This window comes from Phoxinus phoxinus, assembly GCF_949152265.1.
Source record: "Phoxinus phoxinus genome assembly, chromosome: 11".
Lineage (NCBI taxonomy): Eukaryota > Metazoa > Chordata > Actinopteri > Cypriniformes > Leuciscidae > Phoxinus > Phoxinus phoxinus.
The window spans coordinates 16,628,813-16,654,444 of record NC_136886.1 but is presented as its reverse complement, the minus strand read 5'-3'; the positions used below and the strand labels follow the sequence as shown (position 1 = coordinate 16,654,444).

Sequence of the window (25,632 nt, the reverse complement as noted above, 5' to 3'; positions counted from 1 at the left end):
TGGGAGAAACCTTTGCTTTATTTTATTTTATTTTTTTTCCAAAGAATTCAGTATTTTTTAAGGCTTCATCTGAGTCTTGATCTTGATTTACAAATTTACCAAAATAGTCTTTTGAAATTCTTCAACAACCATTCAAAAATGCATTGCAAAATTGATGGCACATTTTTTTAATTGTCAGCAAAGGTGTTTTTAGTGTGGTAATGTAATAAAATAAAACTGTTACACTGCTATATAAGTGTTGAGTGATATTCAAAGTGTTCAAACTACTGTTAACTTCATGCAGTTTTATTACATGGTTGCATAACATAAATGTATGTGCAGCTTATTCATAAAACACAACAATATACAAAAAAAAATGTGTTCCCTTTTGTTGGATATTTTCTATTTTAAAATGATTACAGATTATTTGTAAACATAGAAATAACTGCAAAATATAAGAAAGTGGCAGTCCATGCTCACTTACAGACAGAGTAAAACAATCATTACTGTTAAAGAAGGGGTGGTAAAATGCCATTTTCACAAGATGTAAAATACATTTCTGATGTCCCCAGAAGTGTGTATGTGAAGTTTTAGGACAAAATACCCCACAGATATTTTTATATAGCATGTTAAAGTTGTCACTTTTTGAGGATTTGCAAAAACGCACCGTTTTGTGTCTGGCCCTTTAAATGCAAATGAGCTGCTGCAGAGGGCGGGGTTTCAAGAGCTCATGTGTGTGTTAGCAGCTGCTATTACCTCATGCAGACACACTAAAATGACAGAAACTGTCAATTAAACTGTCTTTAATGTCAAAACGGAGTCAGACAAAGATGGAGAGACAACATGTAGAATGCAACAGGACGTCTCTGAAAGGTTAGTTGATGAATTTATGTTGCTGATGTGGCGTTAACTATCTTCAATTAGCATATTCTGTCATGGTAATCTATAAATCGCTCGTATAGGAACTGTTGTGAGATGCACACAGAGTGACTTTCGATTGCATGTGAAAAGATGGATGCTAAAGTTTGAGCTGACTCACTTCTGTGACAAAATACTATACAAATATTACAAATACAAATATTTGACTTGTTCCCTCAACTGCGTGTTCCCGGGGGCGGGGTTTATGTACATTTTAGACTTGCTGATGTCACTAAACCCGGAGGAATGTCGTGTAGTCCCTACCAGCCGTTTGTTGTAGTCCTTAAAAAAACGATTTCTTTAAAAGCAAATATCTCCCTTTGCTTTGAACTTTGAGCGTTGTAACTTTGCAGATGTTGTTTATGCTCAAACAGCAACATTACACACTAACTAAAGTTGGAAAAGTGAAATCATACTTTACCACCCCTTTAAGCAAATAAAAAAAAATGGAGAATGGCATATATGTTTTCTGTGAGTGCTATATTAAATGCTCTTGTGGTGACGTTCATGTGCTCGTTTAGCATAGATGTGTCGATAAGGACATTAAGTGATGAATGCAGTCTAGAAGTTTTCAAATTGACAATCAAAGTCTGTCATTCGGCACAAGATGTATTTCCACTGCCGATCCCTGCAAAGCATTGAAAAAAAGGCTCTTAGCTCCCACATAATTAAACCCATTTTGAATGCATTAACAGCCAATAAAACAATGCATGCATCTGTTATAAAATGGATGTTATTTTGACATAAATGCATTACAGAAAAAACCTCCAGCTCCAAGTGCAAAAGAAGATGAAGTGTTCACAAACCTCAGTACACCACTGAAAGTAGTTTGAGCCCCCCTTATGAAGTAGCCGTAACTGGGAATTACCATCTCTCCCTCTTCTTTGTGGTGCTCTGGAACATCAGACGTCTTCCTGTGCATAAACCATGAAAATGCAATTAAAAGGAAGGTTATAAATGATCTGAAAGACATTATATTGTCCAGTTTTAATCTAATTACCAGAGGACACATAATCCTAATATCTATTATAACCTGATGTGTGTATGTGTAGAGGTTTTTTGGTAACCGTGATTTTGCCAAGTAAAGCATGTTTTGGATCAATATATTTTGTTGATCCTGGAACAATATTTCTGTCTGAAAATTTAGTCTTAATCCTATCCCGCGTATACCTATAATTTATCCCAAAAAAACAGAGGGAAATGATCTAAATGAGGGTTAGAAAACAATCTAACTCTGTAAGCCTAAACCTGACATAAACTGTAAACAAACAAATCTGATTGGTTGATTGGAAAGTTGTTCCAACAGGGATTTGATCCAGGAACATGTTGTATTCGGTGAAATCACATTCCCCTAACTTGTATGATTAGATCTCCATTTGGTTTCAAGACTCACCAGCAGGAATACGGGCATCTGCGGGCATATCGACAGCAGTAGAACTGCCATTCTCGATCCAGAACCGCTTCAAAGTACTGACTTTGAATGCCAGCAACCAGCCCATTGTTAGTGCAAACTGAGGACCTGTGGACAGTACAAATATGGCTTTTATATAGAGCGAAGAGGCTGAACAATAGACATTAGTTATTTGTTAAATTGATATGAATCCTTCGAAACAAAGCTTTAGAATATTTGTGTATTCCGTGGATTGAAAGAAACTGTCTCACATGTGGCATGTGGTCTTGTGAGGTGTGCCTGCTATTAGCTATTGACCTTGTATTGTGTGCATCTTCCTGTTTATACCAAAGGGCTGACTAAAACAGCAAGAGCAACGTGTGCCTGACAAACATGCATGAAGTTATGTCCCTTTGTCTGGCTCCATTTGTTCCATTTTGCAGGGTTTTTAAATGAGGACCTTCAAATTAATCTTTAGAATTTTCTAGATAATAGAAGTTATTTGACTGCAGGCCGATTCGGGAAAAAAACAGCACGACTGCACGTGAGATATTGCTATTGAACAACGGTTAAATAATTGTGAAGTTTACATTTAAAATTCACATTTTAGACAAAATATTGCCAGTTATTTAGTCTGTTTTTGCTTTGCTAATGAAATTAATAAAAAAATCCCATCAGTGATCAACACACAGTAGTGTTTTTTTTTCCTCAACATGCATTGCATCAAATCGTTTGAGTGAATGACTCAATGACTCATTCATAGAAACAATTTACTTGTTTCATTCCAGAAAGAATCAGCATTGTTGATCGAATCGGTTGAGTGATTGATTCAACGAGTCACTCATAAAGACGGCCCCCCATACCCTTAAATAGGGCTCTATTTGAAGGGACAGCTATTTGTAGTGGTGCCCGAAACCACAGTGGATGTTATCGAGTGCACTCATTCGATCCCATAATGCAACGCAATAACAAGTGTACATTTAAGAGCTATCCGTAATGCACTGTGACGGTCCCACTGAATGAAATCCCGCGTCTCGCCAGATGATAATAATAACTTTCATACAGGTATAAATTCCTAATTGATTATTAAATTGTTTAATTAAGGTTTAAACATGCTAGTTTCCATGACAGAGTTTAATATTTTCATACTGGGCTGCCAGTTTGCTAAGTTTCAAATTATTATTAAACATCTTATTTGTTATTATTTTTATGTTTCTTGTGTGTCTTTGTATGTATGAAATGATGTGATGTAATTTTGCTGCCTATCTTGGCCAGGTCTCCCTTGCAAAAGAGATTTTTAATCTCAATGGGCTTTTCCTGGTTAAATAAAGGATAAATTTAAAAAATAAAAAAATAAATAAACAGCAAGTTAAATAAAGGATAAATAAAAAAATAAATAAACAGCAAGCTCAAACTATGCAAAAGTACTGTTTTATACTGTATTACCATATATTACATACAGTACTACTCAAGAGAGTATGCGATTTAGGACACAGACCCAGTCTATCGGTGGCCTTAATTTTATTCAAGGACCTATTTTATAACTTTTCATGCATCACCCATAATATTTATTTTATAGCACATTTAACCCGTAATTAAACTTCCACAGGTATGATAAACTTTGAGTATTGACTATGAATAGCAAATTGAATAGCACATTTATGTTTGTTACAGTAGATGATTCGTCTGTCATGGCTAGTGAGCTAAATGAGTTTTTACATGCCATTACAAGCAATTTTAAATTGATTTATCCAATCAATAATTAGAAGACTTAAGTTGCCTTTCATTCAAGTTTGTTAACTCCGCAAATGTCACCCCTGAGGAGATTTTAAGGTTTTCTGTAAATACAGGTTTGTAAATACTACTTGTTTGTGGCACAAACTGTTGTCATCACAACAGGGACACAATCATGAGCTCTGCACTGCTTCCCAGCCACCAGCAGTGCCAGACTTTTGTCATAGCAACACTAACGCAATGGGCAACCATTCCACCAATAGGAAGTCGGCCAGAGCCTTCTCCCAGTAGAATGTCATCTGCCTTAGTGCAAACAGATGTGAAGAGGGAGCCAGGAAAGAAGATTCTCTTAAAGGAGAGTCCTTGGTTTAGAGGCATATATTTAAATTATGTAATGTAAACAACTGAAGTTACAGGATAATGCCCGCTAAAACTTTGTCAAAAAAAATAGTAAACAGTGCAGCTTAGGGATAGGCTATATATTTAAATTGAAAATATATTTTGATTAAACCGTCAATTGTTAAAATATATGTAAAATGTACTTCAAGCGACAATAAATTACCTTTTGGATTTGGGAAAATTGAAAAAAAAAAATGTTTTAAATATATTTTGGGTAATATAAATATATTTCTATTTTTTTAATTATAAACTATATTTAAAATAGCCTAAATATATATCAAGAAATATAAGTAACTAAAGCTTATTGAACATATTTTATCTTTATTACCAATATATATTTTGGGCATGGCTATCAGTCCAAAACTTGTGAAATTTATCTAAAGAGCATAAGACTACATAATATGATTTCTTGATTGTAAATTCCCAGCATGCGGTAAGACTGGCAGACAATATTCCCTCACAAGATTCTAGCAGTGAGCAGCAGGCAGGGGGCTGAGGTCACTGGCACTGGCTCTAAGGAAATCTCACAAGGTGGGCAGTAGATCAGGGAAAACTATACTGATTCTAATTAACCCACTGGAAAAAATACTCCCATTCCTTTTGGAGTGGGGAGAGAGAACTTGGAACACTGACTGGCCCTTAGCGCTGTTTCCCTCAGATGCCCTCAGAGACTGATCGCAGCAACTACACTTTTCACAAGCTGGAGAAATAAGGTCACTTTTGTTATGAGAATCACATGGATTGTAAGTCATAGTAAGGGTCTTTCTAGCCATGAAGTTACCGTGAAATTTATGGTGTTACACCACAAAATAGAGGAAGAAATAAGGCAACCATCTCACATCAAGACATTATGCTTATTGGGAAAACATGAGAGGGCTCTGAATCATTTTTCATGTTGGACTGTTCTGGGCAAACATTCACATTCCTGTGGCCAACCAGACTCTAGATGCAGGAAAGACTATTGCATTGTCAAACACGTGAGTCAGTTAGACAAAAAGATCTTTTCATAATACTTATTGTTCCAAGCATGTCAAAGGTGTGTGACAAGGAAAGTAGCCAGCTTTTGCTTATACCTTCTGTTTGAGCCTTATGTTTTTATATCAAGGCAGCAGCTATTAATAATCAAAATATCCATTCATAGAGTGTCCTGGCATTGCAGCACTGTGAGTACAGAATGAGCTTATTATTTATGGAAAAGTTTAATCCTGAATGTGTTCAAAACAACAAAGCTTAGACTGTTCAGTACAGTTCAAGCAACAGGGTGAAATAATCGGCCCTGAGAAGTTATAGTGTCTCTACCATGGCAAAAACGAGAGAATACTGCATCGGACATTTCGTTAAGTTGGTTTAGCAGTAATCGACAGTCATAACTGCACGTACTAGAGACTGTGATGTTGTAATGTTTGCCATCAATGTGACAGAGCTGTCAAGCTTTAATATCAAGGCCTGTTTATATGACAAGAACATCAAAATTATGTTTATCATCTCAATTACTTTTTATAATGGCTGTGCTCTGTGCACCAAGTCATTTAGTCTAATTTCTCCATTTCAAGTGTTTGTGCTTCCTGGATGAAAGCTGACTGACAGACACTTTGTTGTTCAATTTATATTATCAAGTTAAATGACACTTCAGCATTCTATTTCTCATTCATATTCTGTTGAAATGCTTTTGTGTGTCTCTATTTATCTGAGAGATATAATTGAAATAGCGTGAATGGATGGACCACATGACAGTTCATTAGAAGAGAAGAAGAAATAATAACATGCCAGATCTAGATGAGTCCAAGATGTTCTGCTGTGATGGGAACAAGAAACCCAAAGTACAACATTTAATACAACACAACTTAAATTTGGAATGCCATAGTGATTTTATAAATAAGATGTCATAGTACTGAAGTGATTCACAAATGTGCATTCAAACATGTCTGAGGTATATTTGTGGCAGATTGTTAAAGTTTCATTTTGGCAGTAAACAAGGCTCTTAAACGTAAGTGTTGCCATTATATCTCTTCTGTGGTTTCTGTTTTTGTTTTTTTTAGAAAAGCTGACCTGAGGCAAGGATTAAATGGTACTTATGAAATCTGAATTGGCCCAAACATCTGCTTGTCTCTCTCCAGTCCTATTTAAGAAACTTGCATTGTTTCCTCCTTGACAAACAAATGATCATGATGTTGTCAAAGCAAGCACTCAACACTGAAAGCTAGCATTAGTGCTTTCAGTAAACATTCACATCTGAGTCTGATCATACATGCAAGAGAGCTCTCCACTTTACTTAGTATAAACCAAGCATACACAAACCAAAACTTAGGAGTTCTCAGAAAAATATTTGCAACACAAATAATTTCTGTGTAGTATCAGACATTTCCAGATAACTGTCCAAAAGCTGATTTCTTATAAATCCATCTTTCATTCATTTATGTTTATTCCCTGGACACTGCAAAAAAAAAAAAAAAAAAATAATAATATATATATATATAATCTTTATTCTCTATCAAATTAAACGCACTGTTTAAAAATTATATTGATTGACCAGGATGTAATTTCATTGTCTTTTCTAAATGTTATTATACAAAACAACATATTTGAGATTGAGATATCTGTGTAGCAGAATATCAAAAATGATTCTATCAAAAATGGTTACAATCAAAAAACAAAAATAAACTGTTAAACTGATAAACTGTTCCTTATCATGTATTTCATTCATGTATAAGCATTGACACTTGAAACTGTGAGAAGTTCTTAAATAATCATTTTAATTAATAATTATGCATTTTTGCAGTATTAAAAAAAAATGTTGGCAAAAATGACAAAAATATTCTGTTTAGTTCCATCTACTGTATATTCTATATGTATATATATGTAACACATTTAAAAAATTAGACTGACTGAAACATCAAGGTGTCATTTTCATGGTCTTTTCGTCTACAGTGAATGTTATTAAAACATACTCACAAATGTGTTTTGTATAATAGCATTAAAAGGCATAATAGAACCACATCGACCTGGTGTTTGACAGGACACTGGCATCCACATACATACAGACATACCATTCCATCCCGGCTCTGTTGATATCGTCCCACCAGCACTCGCTAGGCTCTCCCCAGTTGTAGGGAGTCCTCTGGCACTCAAAGTTCCACAGGCGGTCCGAGCCTTCTTTCTCACTGAAGTAACTCTTGATTGCCACTAATGCCTCACCATGGGGACACTGGAAGTTGAAGCCCTGGCGCCAGGTATTCACCCAATCCTCACCGGTTTCATACATGTCGCCCTGCTGAGAACTGACCGTGGAGAAAAGCGTCAGCAGGCACAGAGCCTGCAGAACATGTGCTGAGCTCATCCTGAAGTGAAACTCTGTGGAACCTCTCAACGCTTCCTCCGTCTTAAAGGCTCTCTGGGATGTGCTGTCCAGATGTTCTGTGTCCGGATCCAGGGGTGATCATTTTCAAAATGAGACAGTTATGGTCAGGGATTGAACTTTTTTTGTATGGTTAAGGAGGATGTTTCCAGCCTCCTCCCAAACTCTGCCGTAGACCCTGAGCTGGACGTCTTAAAGAAAAATCTCACTTTATGGCCAGACTTTTGTGTAAACAGAAAGTTTTTTTTTTCATTGTGTTAAACAGTAAGATGGAATGAGGAACTTTTCCATGAAATTTGGACTAAGAAAATTAGTTATTTTCAATGATATACACTGTAAAAAGTAAATATGGATAGTTGTTACATCAAATAACTATTTCTAGCTGATCTGGATCTTTAAGAGTTACTTCATTATAGGCTATAACCAAATTTATTCAGATTCATGAATCATTTTAAATAATATATTTGACCAGGTCTTTTATGTATTACCGTTATTAAGTACTTTTATAAAAAATTATGTTTTTTACTAAATGTATTTCACACTCACAGGGTTACCAACTGTAACAATAGGGTTACAACAAAAGGGTTACAGTTACAAAATTGAATTAAGAATAATCTTCGCCCAACCATTTTCCAAACTGCTTGTCATAGGTTCGCAAGGATACTGAAGACTATCCCAGGGTCTTGGGCTATAGGCAGGGAAATGCCCATGACAGATGACCAGCAGTACTTATATACGTACTTATATAGTTTTGGTTACACTTTATTTTAAGGTGTCTTACTCTTAACAACAGCGTAATTATACATTTACTGTGTAATATCAATTAACAACAGAGTGTAAAGATTAGGGTTTTTGTTCAGGTTTAGTTGCATCTAATTACATATGTGTAACGTGTGACAAAGATACCGTTAAATAAAGTGTTTGGTAACACTTTATAATAACTGCAAGCTAAGCATTAATTAAGCATTAGTAAACAACTAATAATTTATAAAGCATTAATAGACATTAACAAGCAGTTTATAGCTATAAATGCTTTATTCTTGATTTATAAGCATATCTATAATGTGTTTAATAATTGTTTTTTTTTCATACTTTATAAATGATCAATTTATAATTTCTAAATGAAGTATAGCATTATTTACAAACCAGTTATTTAGGAGTTTTCAGTGGTTCATAAGATCACTTAAAATGTAAATTCATACATCTTAAATATTTCTATGTTTTGTATTACTGTGTTGTGTTTGTTTCATTTTTCTGTTTAGAAGATAACTGAGTCTTTAAATCTCCTTTGTAAATGCTTTACAAGGCATAAATAGTCCTCACTTTAGATGAGCTCACAAAAATAGTTAACTGACCACTACTAAATGCTTTATACCTGAATAAACCATGAATTACAGGAAGAATACATGTTAATAGAGCATTTATTAATGCACTAACTATATGTCTGAATAATAAGATGTATGAAAGTACATTTTAAACAGTTTATTAATCATTTAATTACACTTTCTAATTTTCACTTTCTTACTTATGAACCACATACAACTCCTAAATAACTGGTAATGCAATAAATAAAATAATGCAATACATAATTTAGAAATGATAAATTGATCATTAATAAAGAATGAAAATACAATTAGTAAACACATTATAGATATGCTTATAAATCAAGAATAAAGCTTTTATAGCTGTACTTATAAATGTCTATTACTGCTTTATAAACGATTAATTAACTGTTTACTAATGCTTATGCAGTTATTAAAAAAGTGTTATCAAGTGTGTTTAGAGCTGTTAAAAGTCAATTTTATAGAGCTGTGCAATAAGTTACATTTTGCGTCGAAATAAACAATCATGCAGCAGACATTTGCTATTGCTTTATGTGATGTATGTATTGTATGTATGTATGTAGGCTATGTAAGTAGTTTTAATTGCACTATATATCCATTAAAAATATTGCTGAGTAATAATATAGATTAGATTTTGCGATTATATAATCAATCAAGAAAGTTAGGTAAAGTAGAGGACCCACATGAACCATATTCAACATGATTTATAAAGTTGTTTACATGATTTAATTAATGTCAACATCTCTGATTTTAACCTAAATACATGAAGTAACACAAACAAAACAAGATTTAAAGATTGTATCAGGCCTTATTAAAGTATAAGTAAGAATTGCAGGTAATAGTTTTTAGGTTATCTAACACTTATACAAAGTATGCTCATATTAAATAGCAATAACCTTTCAGAATGGGGAATAATGGTAGTGACCTCTACCTCACAAGTTACTCAAGGTCACTAATATCAGAGGAACATTGTGTTATGCATGTGTCTGCATGATTACAGTCTCTTTTTTCAGTTCAATCGACTGCAGAGCACTTGTATTGCAGTTTTATTCCAGTTCATCCAATATCCTTATTTTAAAACCCAAAATATTGCTGTAAATAATATTTAGTAACAATAAAAACAGATTATTTAGTATGTCAGGCCACATCAGATGCTGTAAGCCTTTGATCCCCTAAAAGTTTATCTCAGAGATAAGTCTTAGGCACAATCTTGTAAAACACAAACATTTATCTCTGGAGCTCAGATAACAATCAGTGTTTAGGGCTTCTGCAGAGTTTTTTAAGTTATCATAGTGTTCTGTTTAAAAATTAACTTGTCTTATCAATGATTGGATGCAAAGCAAACTTTGTACTGGCATAGTGACTAACAGAGCTACAAAGGCAAAAATGACCATTTGAAGACCTAAGCCAAAGTCAAAGTCGATATATTTACATTGTACAGGAGGAAACTACATGACGTTTTCTTCTTCTTCACATAAACCACAGTGCAAACATGTAACACTACACCTAAAGCAGTAACATAAAACAGTCCAGGCATATGGCACTAGTTATTACAACAAATATTGACAGTATAAGTTAACACTGCTGCAATATTGCATCACAACATAATGCATAATAGAAATGGGATAGGGTGCAGAGAATATTATATTATATTATATTATATTATATTATATTATATTATATTATATTATATTATATTATATTATATATTATGTGCTTTGAGTGTCATTTCTTTGTTTAGTCCCTTGATAGTAGGTACATTTGGTTTGAAACTTACTTTGCGACTGATATAAAATATGTTCTATATATAGTTTGAATGTGTGTTAGTATGAATGAAAATAGAACGTACTACATCTGCCATGATGTCACTCATGTAACCTATGGCATCAGTTGGGTCGCTTCACTGCCATTCACAAATCCTCTCCCATGGCCTAATAGTAAAGTCTCCAGTGGATGCACACTTCAGAATCTCGATGGAAGTTGAAGGTCAGTTTTAGCAGGTCACCCATTCAGTTCTCCAAGTGTTGTTATTTTTTCTATGAATAAAAGTACTGCTTGCGGTTAGACCCTCTACTCTCCCTGTGTGAATCAAGCTGGGATAATTATATTATACAAAAGACCAATAATGACAGTTTCGATGATATCTGCAATACATTCATGTTGGTTCTGTTCTGTTACCCTAAGGGGGGTTATTGCTGCTCTCATTGCTCTTATCCGTGCTTATCCAGGCTGGATGCGCAGGGAGTTCTCGCTCAGAACAGAACCATACCGCCAATCCAAACTATATAATTGTCAATCGTATTTGACGATAGTGGTCCTGACAGAAATTACATATACATTACAAGTGCTGTGTATTAGGCCTTTCACCAAACCTGCAAACAAATCATAAAAAGCTCATAATACTCTGAAACAGGAGTATCAGGCTAGTTCCTGTATTAATGCACAGAATAAAAGTTTCCCCAAATGTTTGCAGCTATCTGCAATTTAATAATTCATATCTTTACTTGCGAAAAATAACATATTACTGTAAAAAAAATTATGTTCTGTTTTTATTTCAATAACAAAAAAAATTTCACAGTGAGAAGCGTGGATACATCTGGATGCAAAAAAAAAAAAACTCCACATTTTGGTATACATTTCAGTTCAAACCTGTGTTACAGTCAGAGATGAATTCTGTCTGTCCTCATCTGGCACAGTGACTTTGAACTGTTTGGAGAAACGCCACTCTCAAAGTGTATAAAAATAAATAACTGCACATGTTCAGAAATAGTGTGTGAGTCACATCTTGAGTTTCATATCAGTTTAAATGGAGCAGATCACAGAGATGTGTATTTTTAGATGGATCATTCCATTAAAAGCACCTTTATTTGGGACAGTGGGATTCAAACTTGTGTGTTAATTTATCTCATTCATTCTCTCCTGTTATTTTGTCCTGTAGTTTTACTGGGCACCAGTAATGTTTAGCAGCTCAAGGCACAAATAAAAAACAACAACACAGAGAATCCAAACTCAACAACAACATCAACTGCCATTTCCCTTTTTATAAAGGAATAGTTCACCTCTGCTTTGGACAGCACTGAAGCAACATGGCTAAGTACTAGTCTTCCTTATAGTTTATATGGGCACAAAACGTTTTGTGGCAGAAAGCAAATGTGTTTGAGAACATCTGTATAAAGAGGGAATTATCACATTTCAACTCTTGCAGCACAGACATTTTGCATAAAATATAGTTTATAACTCACAAGTATGTATAAACTTTAAAAAAAATATATTTCTTCCATGTTCCATAATGGAGATTGACTGATCACTCGATTTGCAAAGCTGCATTTTTACTTTTACAGTGGATTGGTGGGTCAGCGTACTGTCTTTGGCAGAGGTGCAGAAAAGTTAATGAACGCTAACCTAAAAAGCTGTTAATGGCCAAAAGATTTAGTTCCCCTAATCACCTTCACAACTGAGCCATCTCATTTACAAACCATAACACCAAAAGCTGCTCTTGAGGAGATTTGAGTGAACAATAAGAGAAGAATAAGGAAAGAAAGGGTGATAACGGTTACGATTTTGCACCACTCAATGGGAATGTAGGTGTCAGAGAGTTTGGGTCAAATATGGACAAACCATTGGGTTTACAATTAAAACATTTAAACTTCCAGTTGTGTTTGTCCATGTTTGACCCTTGTTTTTAGACGGTTTTTACATTAAAAACATTTACAAAAGCTTCCCTTTCAAAGTTTTGCATCTGTGATTCATTTATTGTGTCTTCATGATGAAATTGTGTGTCCTGTTCTTGCAAGAAACAGAGAAATAAGGAAATGCGCAAACAAAAACACACGGACACTATTTCATTCATTTGTTTTCTATTTAAATATCATTGTTTACTCACAGCAAAGCTGCACATCACTCAAGAGATGCATTTACATCCCTGCAAATCATAATCTCCACCACAACAAAACTGAATCCTTATTTCTCTTTTCAATGATTGTCATGCGTCCCTCAAAACGTCTCCTATTGACAGCATTTGAAACCTGACCAATTAAATATGGTTGGAAATAAGGTACAACATGTGGCTGCGGAAACCCCTTTTGCGGTTATGATACGTTACTCTGTCTCTGCAGTGCACGCTTTCAGGAAGAGAAAAACGGCAGTTTCTCCCTCTTGTGTGGCTTTATCTACACAACCATCACCACCCCTTTGACCCAAATACATACCAGCACTACTTGTTCTTGCCTAGTTTATCTTGTTTTGTATGCCTATACATAGTAAGATTTAAGAAAAAAGAAGAAAATAAATGAATAATTTAAATTGATCAAAAGAGACAGTTCATTACAGTTTTCAACATTGATAAAACACCAATGTATTATGCACTCTAAAAAATGCTGGGTTGTTTTAACCCAATTTTGTGTCAAATATGGACAAACCCAGCCATTGGGTTAAATTTTTAAATTGCATTTTTGATCCAACTTTTGGGTTTGTCCATATTTGACCCAAAATTGGGTTAAAACAAACCAGCATTTTTTAGAATGGCTGCTGAAAAAATAATCAGCTTTTCCATTAAAATATATTAAAAAACAGTTATTTTAAATTGTAATATTTTTTCACAATATTTCTGTTTTTACTGTATCTTTTAAATGGCTTGTGGTGAGCATAAGAGACTTCTTTCAAAACTCAACAGGACTTTTTACTGACAGCGGCATCATCCACTCATAACTGATTCTCCCATGATCCAGCTTCATACATCTTTAAATGTACGCTATTTCTGCTACATCATGCCAATTTGCTTAAGCGCAGAGCTTTTTCCGATAGCTTCATCAAAGCAAACGTTTATTTGGTTTTCAATATCATATTATACAATAGTAATAGGAGGAGTGGCTGACTTCATGCATATAAGTGTAAATAATCTGATATCTTCCAGGTTTGCAACAAATGTTTAGGTCACTTCATAGTCTTGTTTTTATGAATCCTCAACTCCATTACATAATACAGGAAATGACTGAAGTGTCATGTGAAATAATGTCATGTCACTGAGTAGCATGTCACTAAGGAAAATTTTCAGAAATCTTACATGTGATAGACGTTTTTGTAATGACTAGAAAATGTACTAAATCATATTTAATATTTATAATATAATCTATCAAATAACAATTAAATCTCATGAGTATTTCAGTTACATAAAATTCACTGTAAAGAATTCAGTGTGTGTATACCGTAAAAATAGTGCAGTGCAGTTTAATAGAGCAAGGACTTGTTTTTCTTCTGGATCTGTTTTGATTAAGAGAGATTCACTGATGTATTAAAAGAAAAGAGTTAAAAGGCCACCATGCATTAAAGGGTTCTCAACAAAAAAAAGAGGCACTTGCCTGACTCCAGGGCACCCACCTCATTAGAGCAATGGATCACGGTTTCTTGGAAGAAGTGTCGAGAGCCTTTGTGAAGGCGGTGGGCCTTTTACTGTAAGCTGCCTTGACAGGGGAATAATGGGAGAGAAGAGCATGATGGGTTAGAAACTAATCACGCCTCAGAAGACTTTTAGAAGGCTCTCGCCATCTCTTTGTCTCGCCCTAAACCTTCTTCCATTAAAACTAAAACTATTTGCAAACTAAGGAGTCATCAGCCAAAATGCAGCTGACGACACCTTTTGAAGACATACCAAATCTCAAACCAAAGGCACTCACTATAGAACATATGAATATTGCTGTGAATTGCTTTTTAAAGTTCCTCATTTGTAAGTCACTTGGGGTGGGGTGGGGTGGGGGGTTGATGACTGCTAATGAATAAATGTTAATGTTTCTATCATTCCATCATGAAGTCACAGGCAGCTATTGTGAATCATAAGCCCTGATATGCAGCTATATTTCTTATTTTGACTTTCAGTACAGTACTCCTGCTCTTTTTATGGACATTAAAGGTGCACCCAGTCATCCGTATTAATGATGTTCTGACAGATATGTCATCTTGGTGTGGATACAGCATCATTCAAAATGGAATTGCACTAGTCAACCATGATTGTTTTATTTTTGTGTATGGCGCTTAATTCGGAATAGCACACTAATCTAATTATTTTTGCAATCATAACAATGGTCGAATTCTATACCAATAAAAGTGTCTGATAATAGGGGTCTTATAAAATGAGTATTCGACTGGTCATGTGACCCCAACATGGCTGCCACCATCCATTGATGCAATTCAGCTTTTACTACAACAGCTTCTAGGCCACTGATATGACTGGATGCCATCTAATAAGCGTACATCATTTTAAATACACTACATCCACTACCATTTGGGGTTTGTACGATTAAAAAAAAAAAATTCAGCAAGGACACAATAAATTGTTTAGAAGTGTCAGTAAAGACATTTATGTAACAATATTTTTTAAAATCAAATAAATGTTATTCTTTTGAACTCTCTAACAATCAAAGAAATCACAGTTTCTTCAAAAATATTAGGCAGCACACAAGTGCTTTCAACATTAATAATTATAAGCAATGTTTCTTAAGCTCCAAATCAGCATATTAGAATGATTTCTGAAAGATCATGTGACACTGGAGACTGGAGTAATGACTGATGAAAATTCAGCTTTGCATCACAGTAATACATTTTAAATTTAAAATAGAAAACGGGTCATTTCAATTGCAATAATATTTCACAATTTGAATGTATTTTTTTTTCCTTCAAAATCTTACCGACCCCACATGAATGTTAGTATAAAGTATATTAATAGTATAAAGTATATATAAATAAATATATTTATAAATGTTTGTACTGTGTCAAAATATTTGATGATGGTCTTTCAAATACACTTTCATTCACTCTTCTCCATTGATTACTATGACCTTGTGACATCCTCTGTCTCACTGACCTTTAGTGAGCACATAATAACCACTAGGGTTCTCACATGGCTTGGTGAATAGAGTGCTTCATTAAAACAGCCACCACTCAAGGGCGGAGCCTAAGTGTTCTCCACCTATCGGTGGCTTGCACCACAGAGGGGTGTGGGTTACCTTCATATCAAGACCAATTGTAGTACTTACTCTTTTGAAAGCACAATATTGACTTTTGTTTCTCTCACATGTCACTGTGGAGCAGCCTACGAGTCTGTAAAGAGAAGTGAGCATATCTGCCATAGCAGATTTTTTTTTGTTTAAGCTCCAGTGATGTCTGTGTGCTGTTTACTAATACGAAAGGTTGATGCACCCTTGATTAAGTTAGCGTTGTATGAATTACTCTCTTGACTGACACAAATTTCATCAGATGTTGGGTGATCTTTGAGAGACAAGGAGCGCATGTGCTTTCCGTTGGTCTAATTTCATTATGCTCTGATGGATAGATAACTACAAAAACAGATTATTAAACTGGCAACAGAATAGCCTGCATTTACTGAATATACTTGGCACAATGTATTCACAGAGGCTTAGTCACATCAGCATCAACTTCAAACTCACTTAAATGCACACAATATTTGAATATAAGTGATGGTAAATCAGCGCATACAGTAAATAGCGTGCCATTTTTTTGGAGCAGGAGGGTTATTGATTTTGCTGTCAGTCTGGCCCACACTTCCCTCGGGCTGTGTCCCGCACTGTGCTGGCTGTCTCTTCATCGCTTCCTAGATAGCTCCTCTAATTGTGTGTGGGGAGATGAGTTCAGGAACCCCGCTGACCTGCTGGCTCCAGTAAGACCTGATAGAAACATGAGGCGAGAGAGAAGAATAAACATACGTGATGGAAACTACATCTTAGTAGCATCTAACAGCTTCCTGCTATGCTCAGCTTGCACAACATCTAGTTGTGTTGTTATAGCACCAGTGAGAATACTGATGTACACTGCCGTTCAAAAAGTTTTGGATCAGTAAGATTTTTTAAATGTTTTTAAAAGAAGTTTCTTCTGCTCACCAAGGCTGCATTTATTTGATTAAAAATACAACCCCCCCAGTAATAATGTTAAATATTTACTCCAATCTTCAGCATGATCCTTCAGAAATCATTCTAATATGCAGATTTGATACAAAAAAACATTCATTATAATAATAAATGTTGAAAACTATTTTTTTTCCAGGATTATTTGATGAATAGAAAGTTCAAAAGAACAGCTTTACATTATAAACATTATAAATGTCTTTACTGTAACTTTTGATTAATTTAAATCATCCTTAATGAATAAAAGAATTGATTTATTTTATTTATTTCCCCCAAAAAATATTTTACTGAAATAAAATAAATAAAAATTCTTACTGACCCCAAACGGTATAATGTTACAAAAACTTTCTATTTCAGACAAATGCTGTTCTTTTGAACTTTCTGTTCATCAAAGAATCCTGAAATAAAAATGTAAATGCCTGTTTTCAACATTGATAATAATGAAAAATGTTTCTTGAGCATCAAATCATCATATTAGAATGATTCCTGAAGAATCATGTGACACTGAAGACTGGAATAATGATGCAAAAAAAATCAGCTTTGATCACAATAAATTACACTTGACTATTTATTCACATAGAAAACAGCTGTTTTAAAGTGTGATACTATTTCACAATATTACTGTTTATGGGGGGGATTTCAAATAAATGTAGCCTTGGTGAGCAGAAGAGACTTCGTTTAAAAACATAAAAAAAATCTTACCGATCCAAAACTTTTGACTGTAGTGTACTTTCACGTAGTCTAAAGTGGGGTCCAAATATCTGAGATCACAAATGAAAATGCTTTCATCTTCTTTTCTTCTTCTCTCCCACACCTGTTGTTTCTCATTATGAAGGCCATGGCTGCAGGGCTGTACTCATACCATGTCTTAATGGCTGGAGATAAAACACACAGCAATAAATAAAGCAGACAAATAAATGCTGTTCTTTTGAACTTTCTATTCATCAAAGAATCCTGAGGGGGGTGAAAAATAGTTTCCTTAAAAAAATAGTATGCAGCACAACTGTTTTAAACTTAATAACCAATGTTTCTTGAACACCGGAATGATTTATGAAGGGTCAAAAAAAAAAAAGCTTTGCGATCACAGTGACAAACTTATAAAATTGTTAAATTTTTAAAAACATATTAAAATAAATGATAGAATAGTTATTAGGTAGCTGAATCACTGCCAAAATCTTCATATATTACCCTCCTGACATAAGAAAATCAATGAATAAACAATTTAGTAAATATATCCTGTTGCTTATCATGTTGAGAAAATACCCTCACTGTTTTACCCTGGACACAAATATTTTTCAGCTCACTTGGATGAACCCTACTCATCCGTGAAGCAAGAAGTGGCCTAAACACTACAGATGTGTAACTCTGTTTACACTGAGAGGATAAATGTGGTCATTTTATTATTCTTAGTCATTCAAATGTTCCACCTTCCAGCCAGAGGTTGCATTCCAGAGCAAAGGCTCTGTGTAAATATGACACAGAGGTGTCATGAGAAGTCTACAGCTCCACCAAAACCATGATGCAGTGTTTTACCCAAAGAAATCTTTCAAAGTACATATCAATTCAGAAGTTTTTGAGTGTTGTTGAGACCGTAATTAACGCACTATAAGCACAAATGAATACCTCTATCCTTTCATTTAGCAACATCACAATGTTCTGTCACCCTCTCTTTTGTCATTTAGTGTAGCTCTTATACATTTACACTGAATTTGACACTGCTGTCACTGCAGCGCACACCGTTGTCAGCTGAGGTTGAGAGATATCCATCCCAGGCACATTAGAGGCCAGGGGGAAAAACCCTTATCACCATCCATACTCTCTACTGGCAATGTGAGCCAGTGTCATTAAGATAAACACAAAAGAGGCCACAAACTTCATGCTTTCTACAAACGTCTAAAGCTCCAGGCAGTCTTTCAAACTATCAGGCTAGATTTATTTAATTGGATCACAACTGTGTTCCACACAGATCAAGAAAACACTGCGGATACTCGACGATGCACTGACTGGGAGGGAAAGGGCACCGAAAAAAGCCACCACTAAGAATAGTTCAGGCATCAAAGGGCTCAACACACTATCTACACTTCAGCTTGTCAGCTAAAGAGTTGTTTTGAAGCTGAAAGTAATGGCAGAGTTTACTTAGTGTCAAAGGGAGGGGGGACAGACGAGTGTGTTCACGAAGATGCCATCTTTCCGTCCCGTTGCACAGGTATGGCATTGTTGATGAACTGGGATCTGGCAGTTCATGCACTTGCCACATTCAATCAGCAAACCTATACCGGAATGCAGAACCTCCCAGAGGACTTGCCAATAGCCTGATCTATGTAAATAAGCCCTTGCCTTCTCAGCAGGACTTCAGAATTGTGTTGATGTTTATGTCACGTAAATGATCCTCTCACGTAAACCTTTCATGTCATTCCAAACATTGCAAGAAATATGTTTTGTTTTTTTCCTGCAGAACACAAAAAAAGATAAAAAATGTCTCATGTGTGCGTGTCTGTGTGTGTGTGTGTGTGTTTTGGGTCAATAAAATGAAAGTCAATGGCGTTGAAGAAAAACATTCTTCAAATATCTTTTTTGTTCCGCAGAAGAATTTATTTTTTGTGAACCTTTAAAATTACAAATATATGTTTGTATAAGAATAAGGATTTTAGGCCCCACTTTATATTAAGTGTCTTTAACTATGTAGTAACATCTGAATTAATAATTTGATACAATTAATTTATTGTTTACATGTTTTCACATTGTACTTATATATTTTTAAAACATTCTGCATGTAATTAAAGCTGTAATAATTTTTTTGTAATTACATATATAATTACAGTATTGACCTTTCCCTTATAACCCACCTTTAAACCTAACCCTACCACCAAACCAGTCCCTAAACGTACCCATATCCCACCTCAATAGCAACAAAATAGCTTGCAACTTAAATGTACATTGTAACATTTTTAATAAAAGTGTTACTGATTTCATATGAATCTATCAATCCTTTAGATCATTCACAACATTTACCACTAGAATAGGGATTCAATGATGCATTCATTCTTTTCTCAATGGAAGTACCTTGGGCTTCAAAAGAAACAGACGTATTGCAGTGAGAGGAATCATATGGATTGCAGGTCATAATTGGCCTGGTGGAATAACCTGTGTGTACATGTTTGAAGCTCCACACCCACAACAACAATACATGCACCTATTTACTGATGATTTATTAAGAGATACAGCATTTTAAGCATGCGGTGTTCTAACATCACATTCTAATCACTCAAGTGCCAAACACATACATATTTACATTTAACTGATTGATTAAATGTAACTGTAATGTATGGGTCTTTGGGGTCAAACAGACCCCCCAAACTCAAAGAAAGAACCAGTAATCCCAGTGTGCAGGAAGGAACTGTCTGCACTTGTTAGAGCCTGTCTATGGTTATTTATTTTTTGTTGTTGTGTGAAATACCCTATTGAGAGACTGAAACTCTATGGCTCAGTGCATGTGTACATGCCTGGTGTAGGTGGGTTCACCTCTGCTTCTGCTGCCTCCCACAAAGGACCTTGAATGGAGCGCAGATCACATACTTGAACTTGAGTATTCCAAAAGAGGTCACTGGGGAAATGTTTCCTCCCCTTAACAACACACACACATTTTATCTCTGTAATGAAGACCTACAAAGAGAAGAAAGTGTGCTTTGTATCATAGCGCCATCTGTACTTTCATAAATGCCACTTGAGTAAATTATATGATTAAAACAAATGTTAGTAATGTTATTCAACCACTTAAATTGCTTTCTGATCAGTTGATCTGCAGAAACAGTCTATCCCCTTTCAAAAAATACTCTTATAGGCAGTAGGCATACCTACAGTGATGGTATCAGATGTCAGTATGATATTCTGATATTCATGGTATTCTGACATTAAATAATGTATAATGGTATTTATAATATATGGTACTCTCCAAGAATAACATGGTACCACCATTATACATGCACATAAAACCCTGACAGTAGTAGCCTACTATGACAAGCCTACATGTTCAAAAAAGCACTTTAGTACATTATTGTCGTCCAAACAATCAAAATATACCGGTGGATTTATGTATGACATTAATTCGTAGGTTCAGTAAAGGAGATAATCGAGTAAAGCACACAGTTTAGAGTTTGAAAGAAACAGCACTGAACTGCTCAACCGAGTATGAATTCCACCCCCGTTTACGAGTTATTACGCAAAAGCAAGGCGGCTTGTGATTGGTCAAAATCTGCCCTCCCTCTTTTGAAGGTAACTTATTAAAAGAGCCGATGGGCGGAGTCTCGTCTCGACTATATATTGAGTGGGTACAACCAAAGGTACCGGGTACGACTTTGTCCTTTTTTACAACACTAAGGAAGGGGACAACATCGCTGTAAAGTCCACAAGGCCCGCTCAAACACCACCAAAAAGGGAACTAAATACCGAAAATGTCTGCAAAAAAAGAAGGTGACGGTGGATGGAAGAGCTTTATCTGGAATTCTGAAAAGAAGGAATTTTTAGGACGCACAGGCGGCAGTTGGTGTAAGTGTTCTCAAGATTGTTTCATCAGCGCTTCTTCTCTTGGATTAAACTAGTTTTCTCCTTTATTAGATGTTAATATTGATATGTACCAACGTTAAAGACAGGAGAAACGGCTACAGAGTGTTTCTAGACTTTGGAAAAGCTCAGCACCTGTTTGATCTGACTGACTGCGTCGTGACTTTCGTTTTCAAAGAGGAAAAACGCCTCGAGATGGCGCCTTGCTGTTATAACTAGATTATCATATTTGAGGTAACGTTATTCGTATAAACGAAGCCAATAGATAAACCGTGTTCTAGTGCATAGAGTGTGCCGAAAGAATCGAGTTATAGTCAGGGAACGTTCATAGAAGGACTGGCCAGTGAATCATACGCGTGATGAGCCACAAGGTGGTGAAATGGCATCGACGGATGAATGGAAAAAACATGAAAACAGTGCTTTACACAAAATATTTGTATATTTAATCAATTGTTTACTTAAATGTTAACGTTTAGGTCCATACTGGGGGTGTTTGAAAAGAAACAAGGTTATTTTGAAGGTCGTTATACGGATGTTATTACTGTGTAGGAAATATGTCAGTCAGCTAACGTTACATCTGAAATGGTCAGCAAGGACAATTTGCATTTATCCAACCAATAAAACAGAAAATGCAATTTTGATCGTAGCTTTGTAAGCATCACAATGGTTTCAAAGTTACAACCAGCAATGATCGGTTCATTTAACTTCTATCAACTAAGAACATCGAGTTTAAACCAACAAACCGAGCAGAAATTATTGTGGCATGGATGGAAACAACATTTTCACAGTGGAGAGTAAAAAAAAGCACATTTCAGTCATAGACAAATGACATGAGCGTGTTTGTGCTGGTGACTATTTTCTTTCGTCAAGGTGACTTCAAGCAATTTGGCTCGTTTAGATTATGGCCTACAGTTAGTAATATTGTAATAATAATAATTGCTTATTTAGTACTGATTCCTCTGTCTGCCTTTGTAAATATATATCAGCTGATTTTACCATTTTAATATAGGCATTTCAAGCTGGAGACTGTTGCTGATAGTTTTTTTTCCACAGGTTTGAGTTGAGTCTGACACATGTGGGAGTTCGTCACATGTAGCTTAGCCAGCTATAGGCTCTCTCTGTGTGCTTGAAGTTTCCTTTTTAAAATGAATAGAAATGTCTGCGACACGTTTCGTTAAGTTTTCGTAAATCGTAGACTTTAAATTAACGTGTTTATAGTTTGTTTAGATTAATTTGGCAAACGCGATACAAACAAACCGTTCGGGTTGAGAGAATAAGGAGATGCTAGCGGTAGAGGAAGTATTTTCACTGACGCATATGATTTCATTAGAGCCCGTATTATTCATTTAAAGAGGAGTTTTTGACTCTACTGTATCGATTTAACACCTTTCATTCTCTATTGCCGTCGGCGACAATTGTTTATGGAAAGTTGTCCATTTTTTTCCCTCAGGCTGCTGCCCGCACAATACTGTAACTGGAGACTAGCCTACATGAAAATAAAATGTATTGTTACATGATTATTGGTTTTAGTGAAGCCTTAGGGAAACCAATGAGAAGTGTGAGAGATTGAATGACATAGTTAACAGCCAATAGAGACTGTTTGCATGTGATTAACGTTACTCTTACTCTTCGTGTAAGTGGGTTTAACGTTAATAACTTAAGGCTTTAAACATCCCAGTAGTTTAAAAACAGACATCCTATCATTTATACCCTCAGGGACAAGCTTCTTTCTCTGCCCACACTGAGAGTAAAACACGTAAAACTATTGTTTGTGGGACTGTATTCAAACTTGAATGTGTTTCCTGTAGATTTTAGAGGCGGCAAAGGTTTTAGTGCCAGGGCTGAAGGAAAGGAAGTATAACCCCATCATCCACACACACAGACAAACCGACCCTTGTGTTTGGTGGCGACTGGTTTGAAGTGGTTGTTGGGGGCCGCTTTCAATGAAGCCCACAGACTGGGACAGTAACTGACAGACAGGAATGCTATTCTGCAGGTCGCATTCTGCTGTTGCGTCACTCAGACACTGGGATTTCTGTTGTCGCAGTTACTTCAGACAGGAAAGTTTGGGTTGTTTCATGATTACTAGCAACTTTGCATAAAATGGCTGGGCTCAGAAGGCAGCTGGCTACCTCAGTTTGGACAATTAGAATGGCCTAAGACCCACATTTTTGGCATGTTTGTGTTGGTATTTTGTATATTATTGGAAATATATATTTTTATGATCAGTAAAACTGAATTAAAGACCCAATCAGTGCATATCAGATATATGATATGAACAAAAAAAGAGTTCTCAATAATGATTAAAAAAAATATATATCAGACAGGTGACTGGGGTTTTGTTTCTCTTTATTCTTAGTAGTTTAGAGACAGTAGAAGCCTGTTTCTGTTACAGAATTTAAAAAAAGGTAAGTGTGACTATTTTTCTTGCAATTTTGAGTTTATATGTCACAATTCTGACTTTTTCTCACAATTGTGAGATATAAACTCGAAATTTCGAGCAGGAAAATGAAAATTATAAAGATTCTATAAAGTCGGAATTGGAGATATTAACTCGTAGGGGAATCTTTTGGTACCTTATGATTCGATTAAAATCTATTCTTGAGGTCACGATTCAATTAAAACTGATTCTCGATTTTTTTTATTACATTTTGATTCGATGCATAGATTTGATTCTAGTTTCCCACTAAATTAAATGTGAACCTGTTTTTCTTACCATTTTACTCAACCCAATATAATAAAACAAATGCCATTTACCGGTAAGGTGACTGCAATCATTACACACATGACTGGCAGTCTCTGTAGTCTGTAATAAAGCAAGGCAGGACATTTTATTTAATTTTTGTTATAAAAAATAGGAACAATGAGGCAAATTAGAAAAAATAGGACAAATAGGCCTAAAAAACAAAACAGCAACAGTTTATGAGGCTGCTGTCCCTTGAATGAATGAATCCATGGATCTACTATACTGTAACACATCCAATTTTCTCCTAGCTGTTTACGTTCGCGTAGGACACAACAGACTGTTTACGTGAATGCTCCACAAGATGTGCATTTTTATATAATTGTGTGTGTATTTTACCATGCAAGCGCAAATCAGAAAAAAATCTGAATTGTAGAATATAAACTCATATAAACTTAATTTCTTGCAATTGTGAGTTTATATCTTGCGATTCTGTCTTTTTTTCTCAGAATTGTGAACTCAGAATTGTGGGTTATAAAGTCAGCAATTCTGAGGAAAAAATGTCTGAGATAGAAAACTTTCATTTGCGAGAAGAAAAGGTATTCGCAAGTAACCAAGCTTCCATAGTTTAGTCTTTGGTGCTTTGTCGCTTTAAAGCCACGATGAAATGGAAGTAGCGACAGATCTTATCTTCTGAATGTACATCAGAGTGAAATGGATTATTGTAGTTGCTAATGGAGGGCAGATCTGAATGTGAGCTTGCAGTGGATTGTGCGAAAGGGGTCTTGCATTTCACCGGAAGATTGAGTTATGGCATTTGGATATAAAAGTACAAGGTCAAAACAAATAAAAAAAAAAGAAATGTGTGCATGGATGAGTCATTCACAGAAAAAAACATGTTAAAAAAATACTAGATGAGGTGAATTTTTACGTCATGCCAACTTTGAATGCTCATTTTATGCCTCATTATACAAAGGGTAAACTTTTCATTTCAAAATAATGTGGACTGAATGTGGATACATTTTAAACATTTGAGACCTAGTTTACATTTGGTTTTGTGTTTGTAGAAACTGAATGCAATTTTATATGTGCTCTAAAACATCCCATTGATTTCATGCTATATATTTTTCTTTGCAGTAAAAATCTTCAGCTTCTACGTTATCTTCTATGGCTGCTTGGCTGGAATTTTCATTGGCACCATCCAGGCCATGCTTCTTACTCTCAGCAACTACAAGCCCACATACCAGGACAGGGTTGCACCCCCAGGTAACAAACCAGATTGGTCGATGTTGAAGATATGACATGCCCAAAAAGTGTTCAGAGGTTGGGTACTATTTGTACGTAAAAGCTCTGAGAGT

The 25,632-nt window shown here is 35.3% G+C and overlaps 3 protein-coding genes across 4 annotated transcripts in view; 1 reads left to right on the top strand and 2 right to left on the bottom strand.

Moving 5' to 3' along the window:
* Positions 1-8,009, bottom strand: dpt (dermatopontin). 2 transcript variants are annotated; one of them, XR_013799470.1, is made up of 5 exons: positions 7,468-7,989; positions 2,291-2,416; positions 1,704-1,811; positions 1,322-1,525; positions 1-485 (listed from the first exon to the last, which is right to left on the bottom strand). XR_013799470.1 is itself a non-coding variant. In XM_079627530.1 (4 exons), exons 1-4 carry the CDS (start codon positions 7,755-7,757, stop codon positions 1,459-1,461), a joined length of 591 nt encoding a protein of 196 aa, XP_079483656.1. In that variant the 5' UTR covers positions 7,758-8,009; the 3' UTR covers positions 1-1,458. The 2 variants fall into 2 exon arrangements, 1 of the variants encoding a protein (XP_079483656.1); XM_079627530.1 differs by having other exon boundaries at positions 1-1,525; positions 7,468-8,009.
* Positions 8,010-16,464: 8,455 nt separating this feature from the next.
* The window catches only part of nme7 (NME/NM23 family member 7), a 42,564-nt gene continuing 33,396 nt past the window's right edge, over positions 16,465-25,632 (bottom strand). Inside the window, exon 11 of the mRNA XM_079629149.1 lies at positions 16,465-16,794. Within this exon, the coding sequence (XP_079485275.1) occupies positions 16,759-16,794 (36 nt within the window). The 3' untranslated portion in view covers positions 16,465-16,758. The remainder of the gene's footprint in view (positions 16,795-25,632) is intronic.
* The window catches only part of atp1b1a (ATPase Na+/K+ transporting subunit beta 1a), a 6,275-nt gene continuing 1,988 nt past the window's right edge, over positions 21,346-25,632 (top strand). The window contains exons 1-2 of the mRNA XM_079628522.1: positions 21,346-21,576; positions 25,412-25,562. Coding sequence (XP_079484648.1) covers positions 21,483-21,576; positions 25,412-25,562 — 245 coding nt within the window. The 5' untranslated portion in view covers positions 21,346-21,482. The remainder of the gene's footprint in view (positions 21,577-25,411; positions 25,563-25,632) is intronic.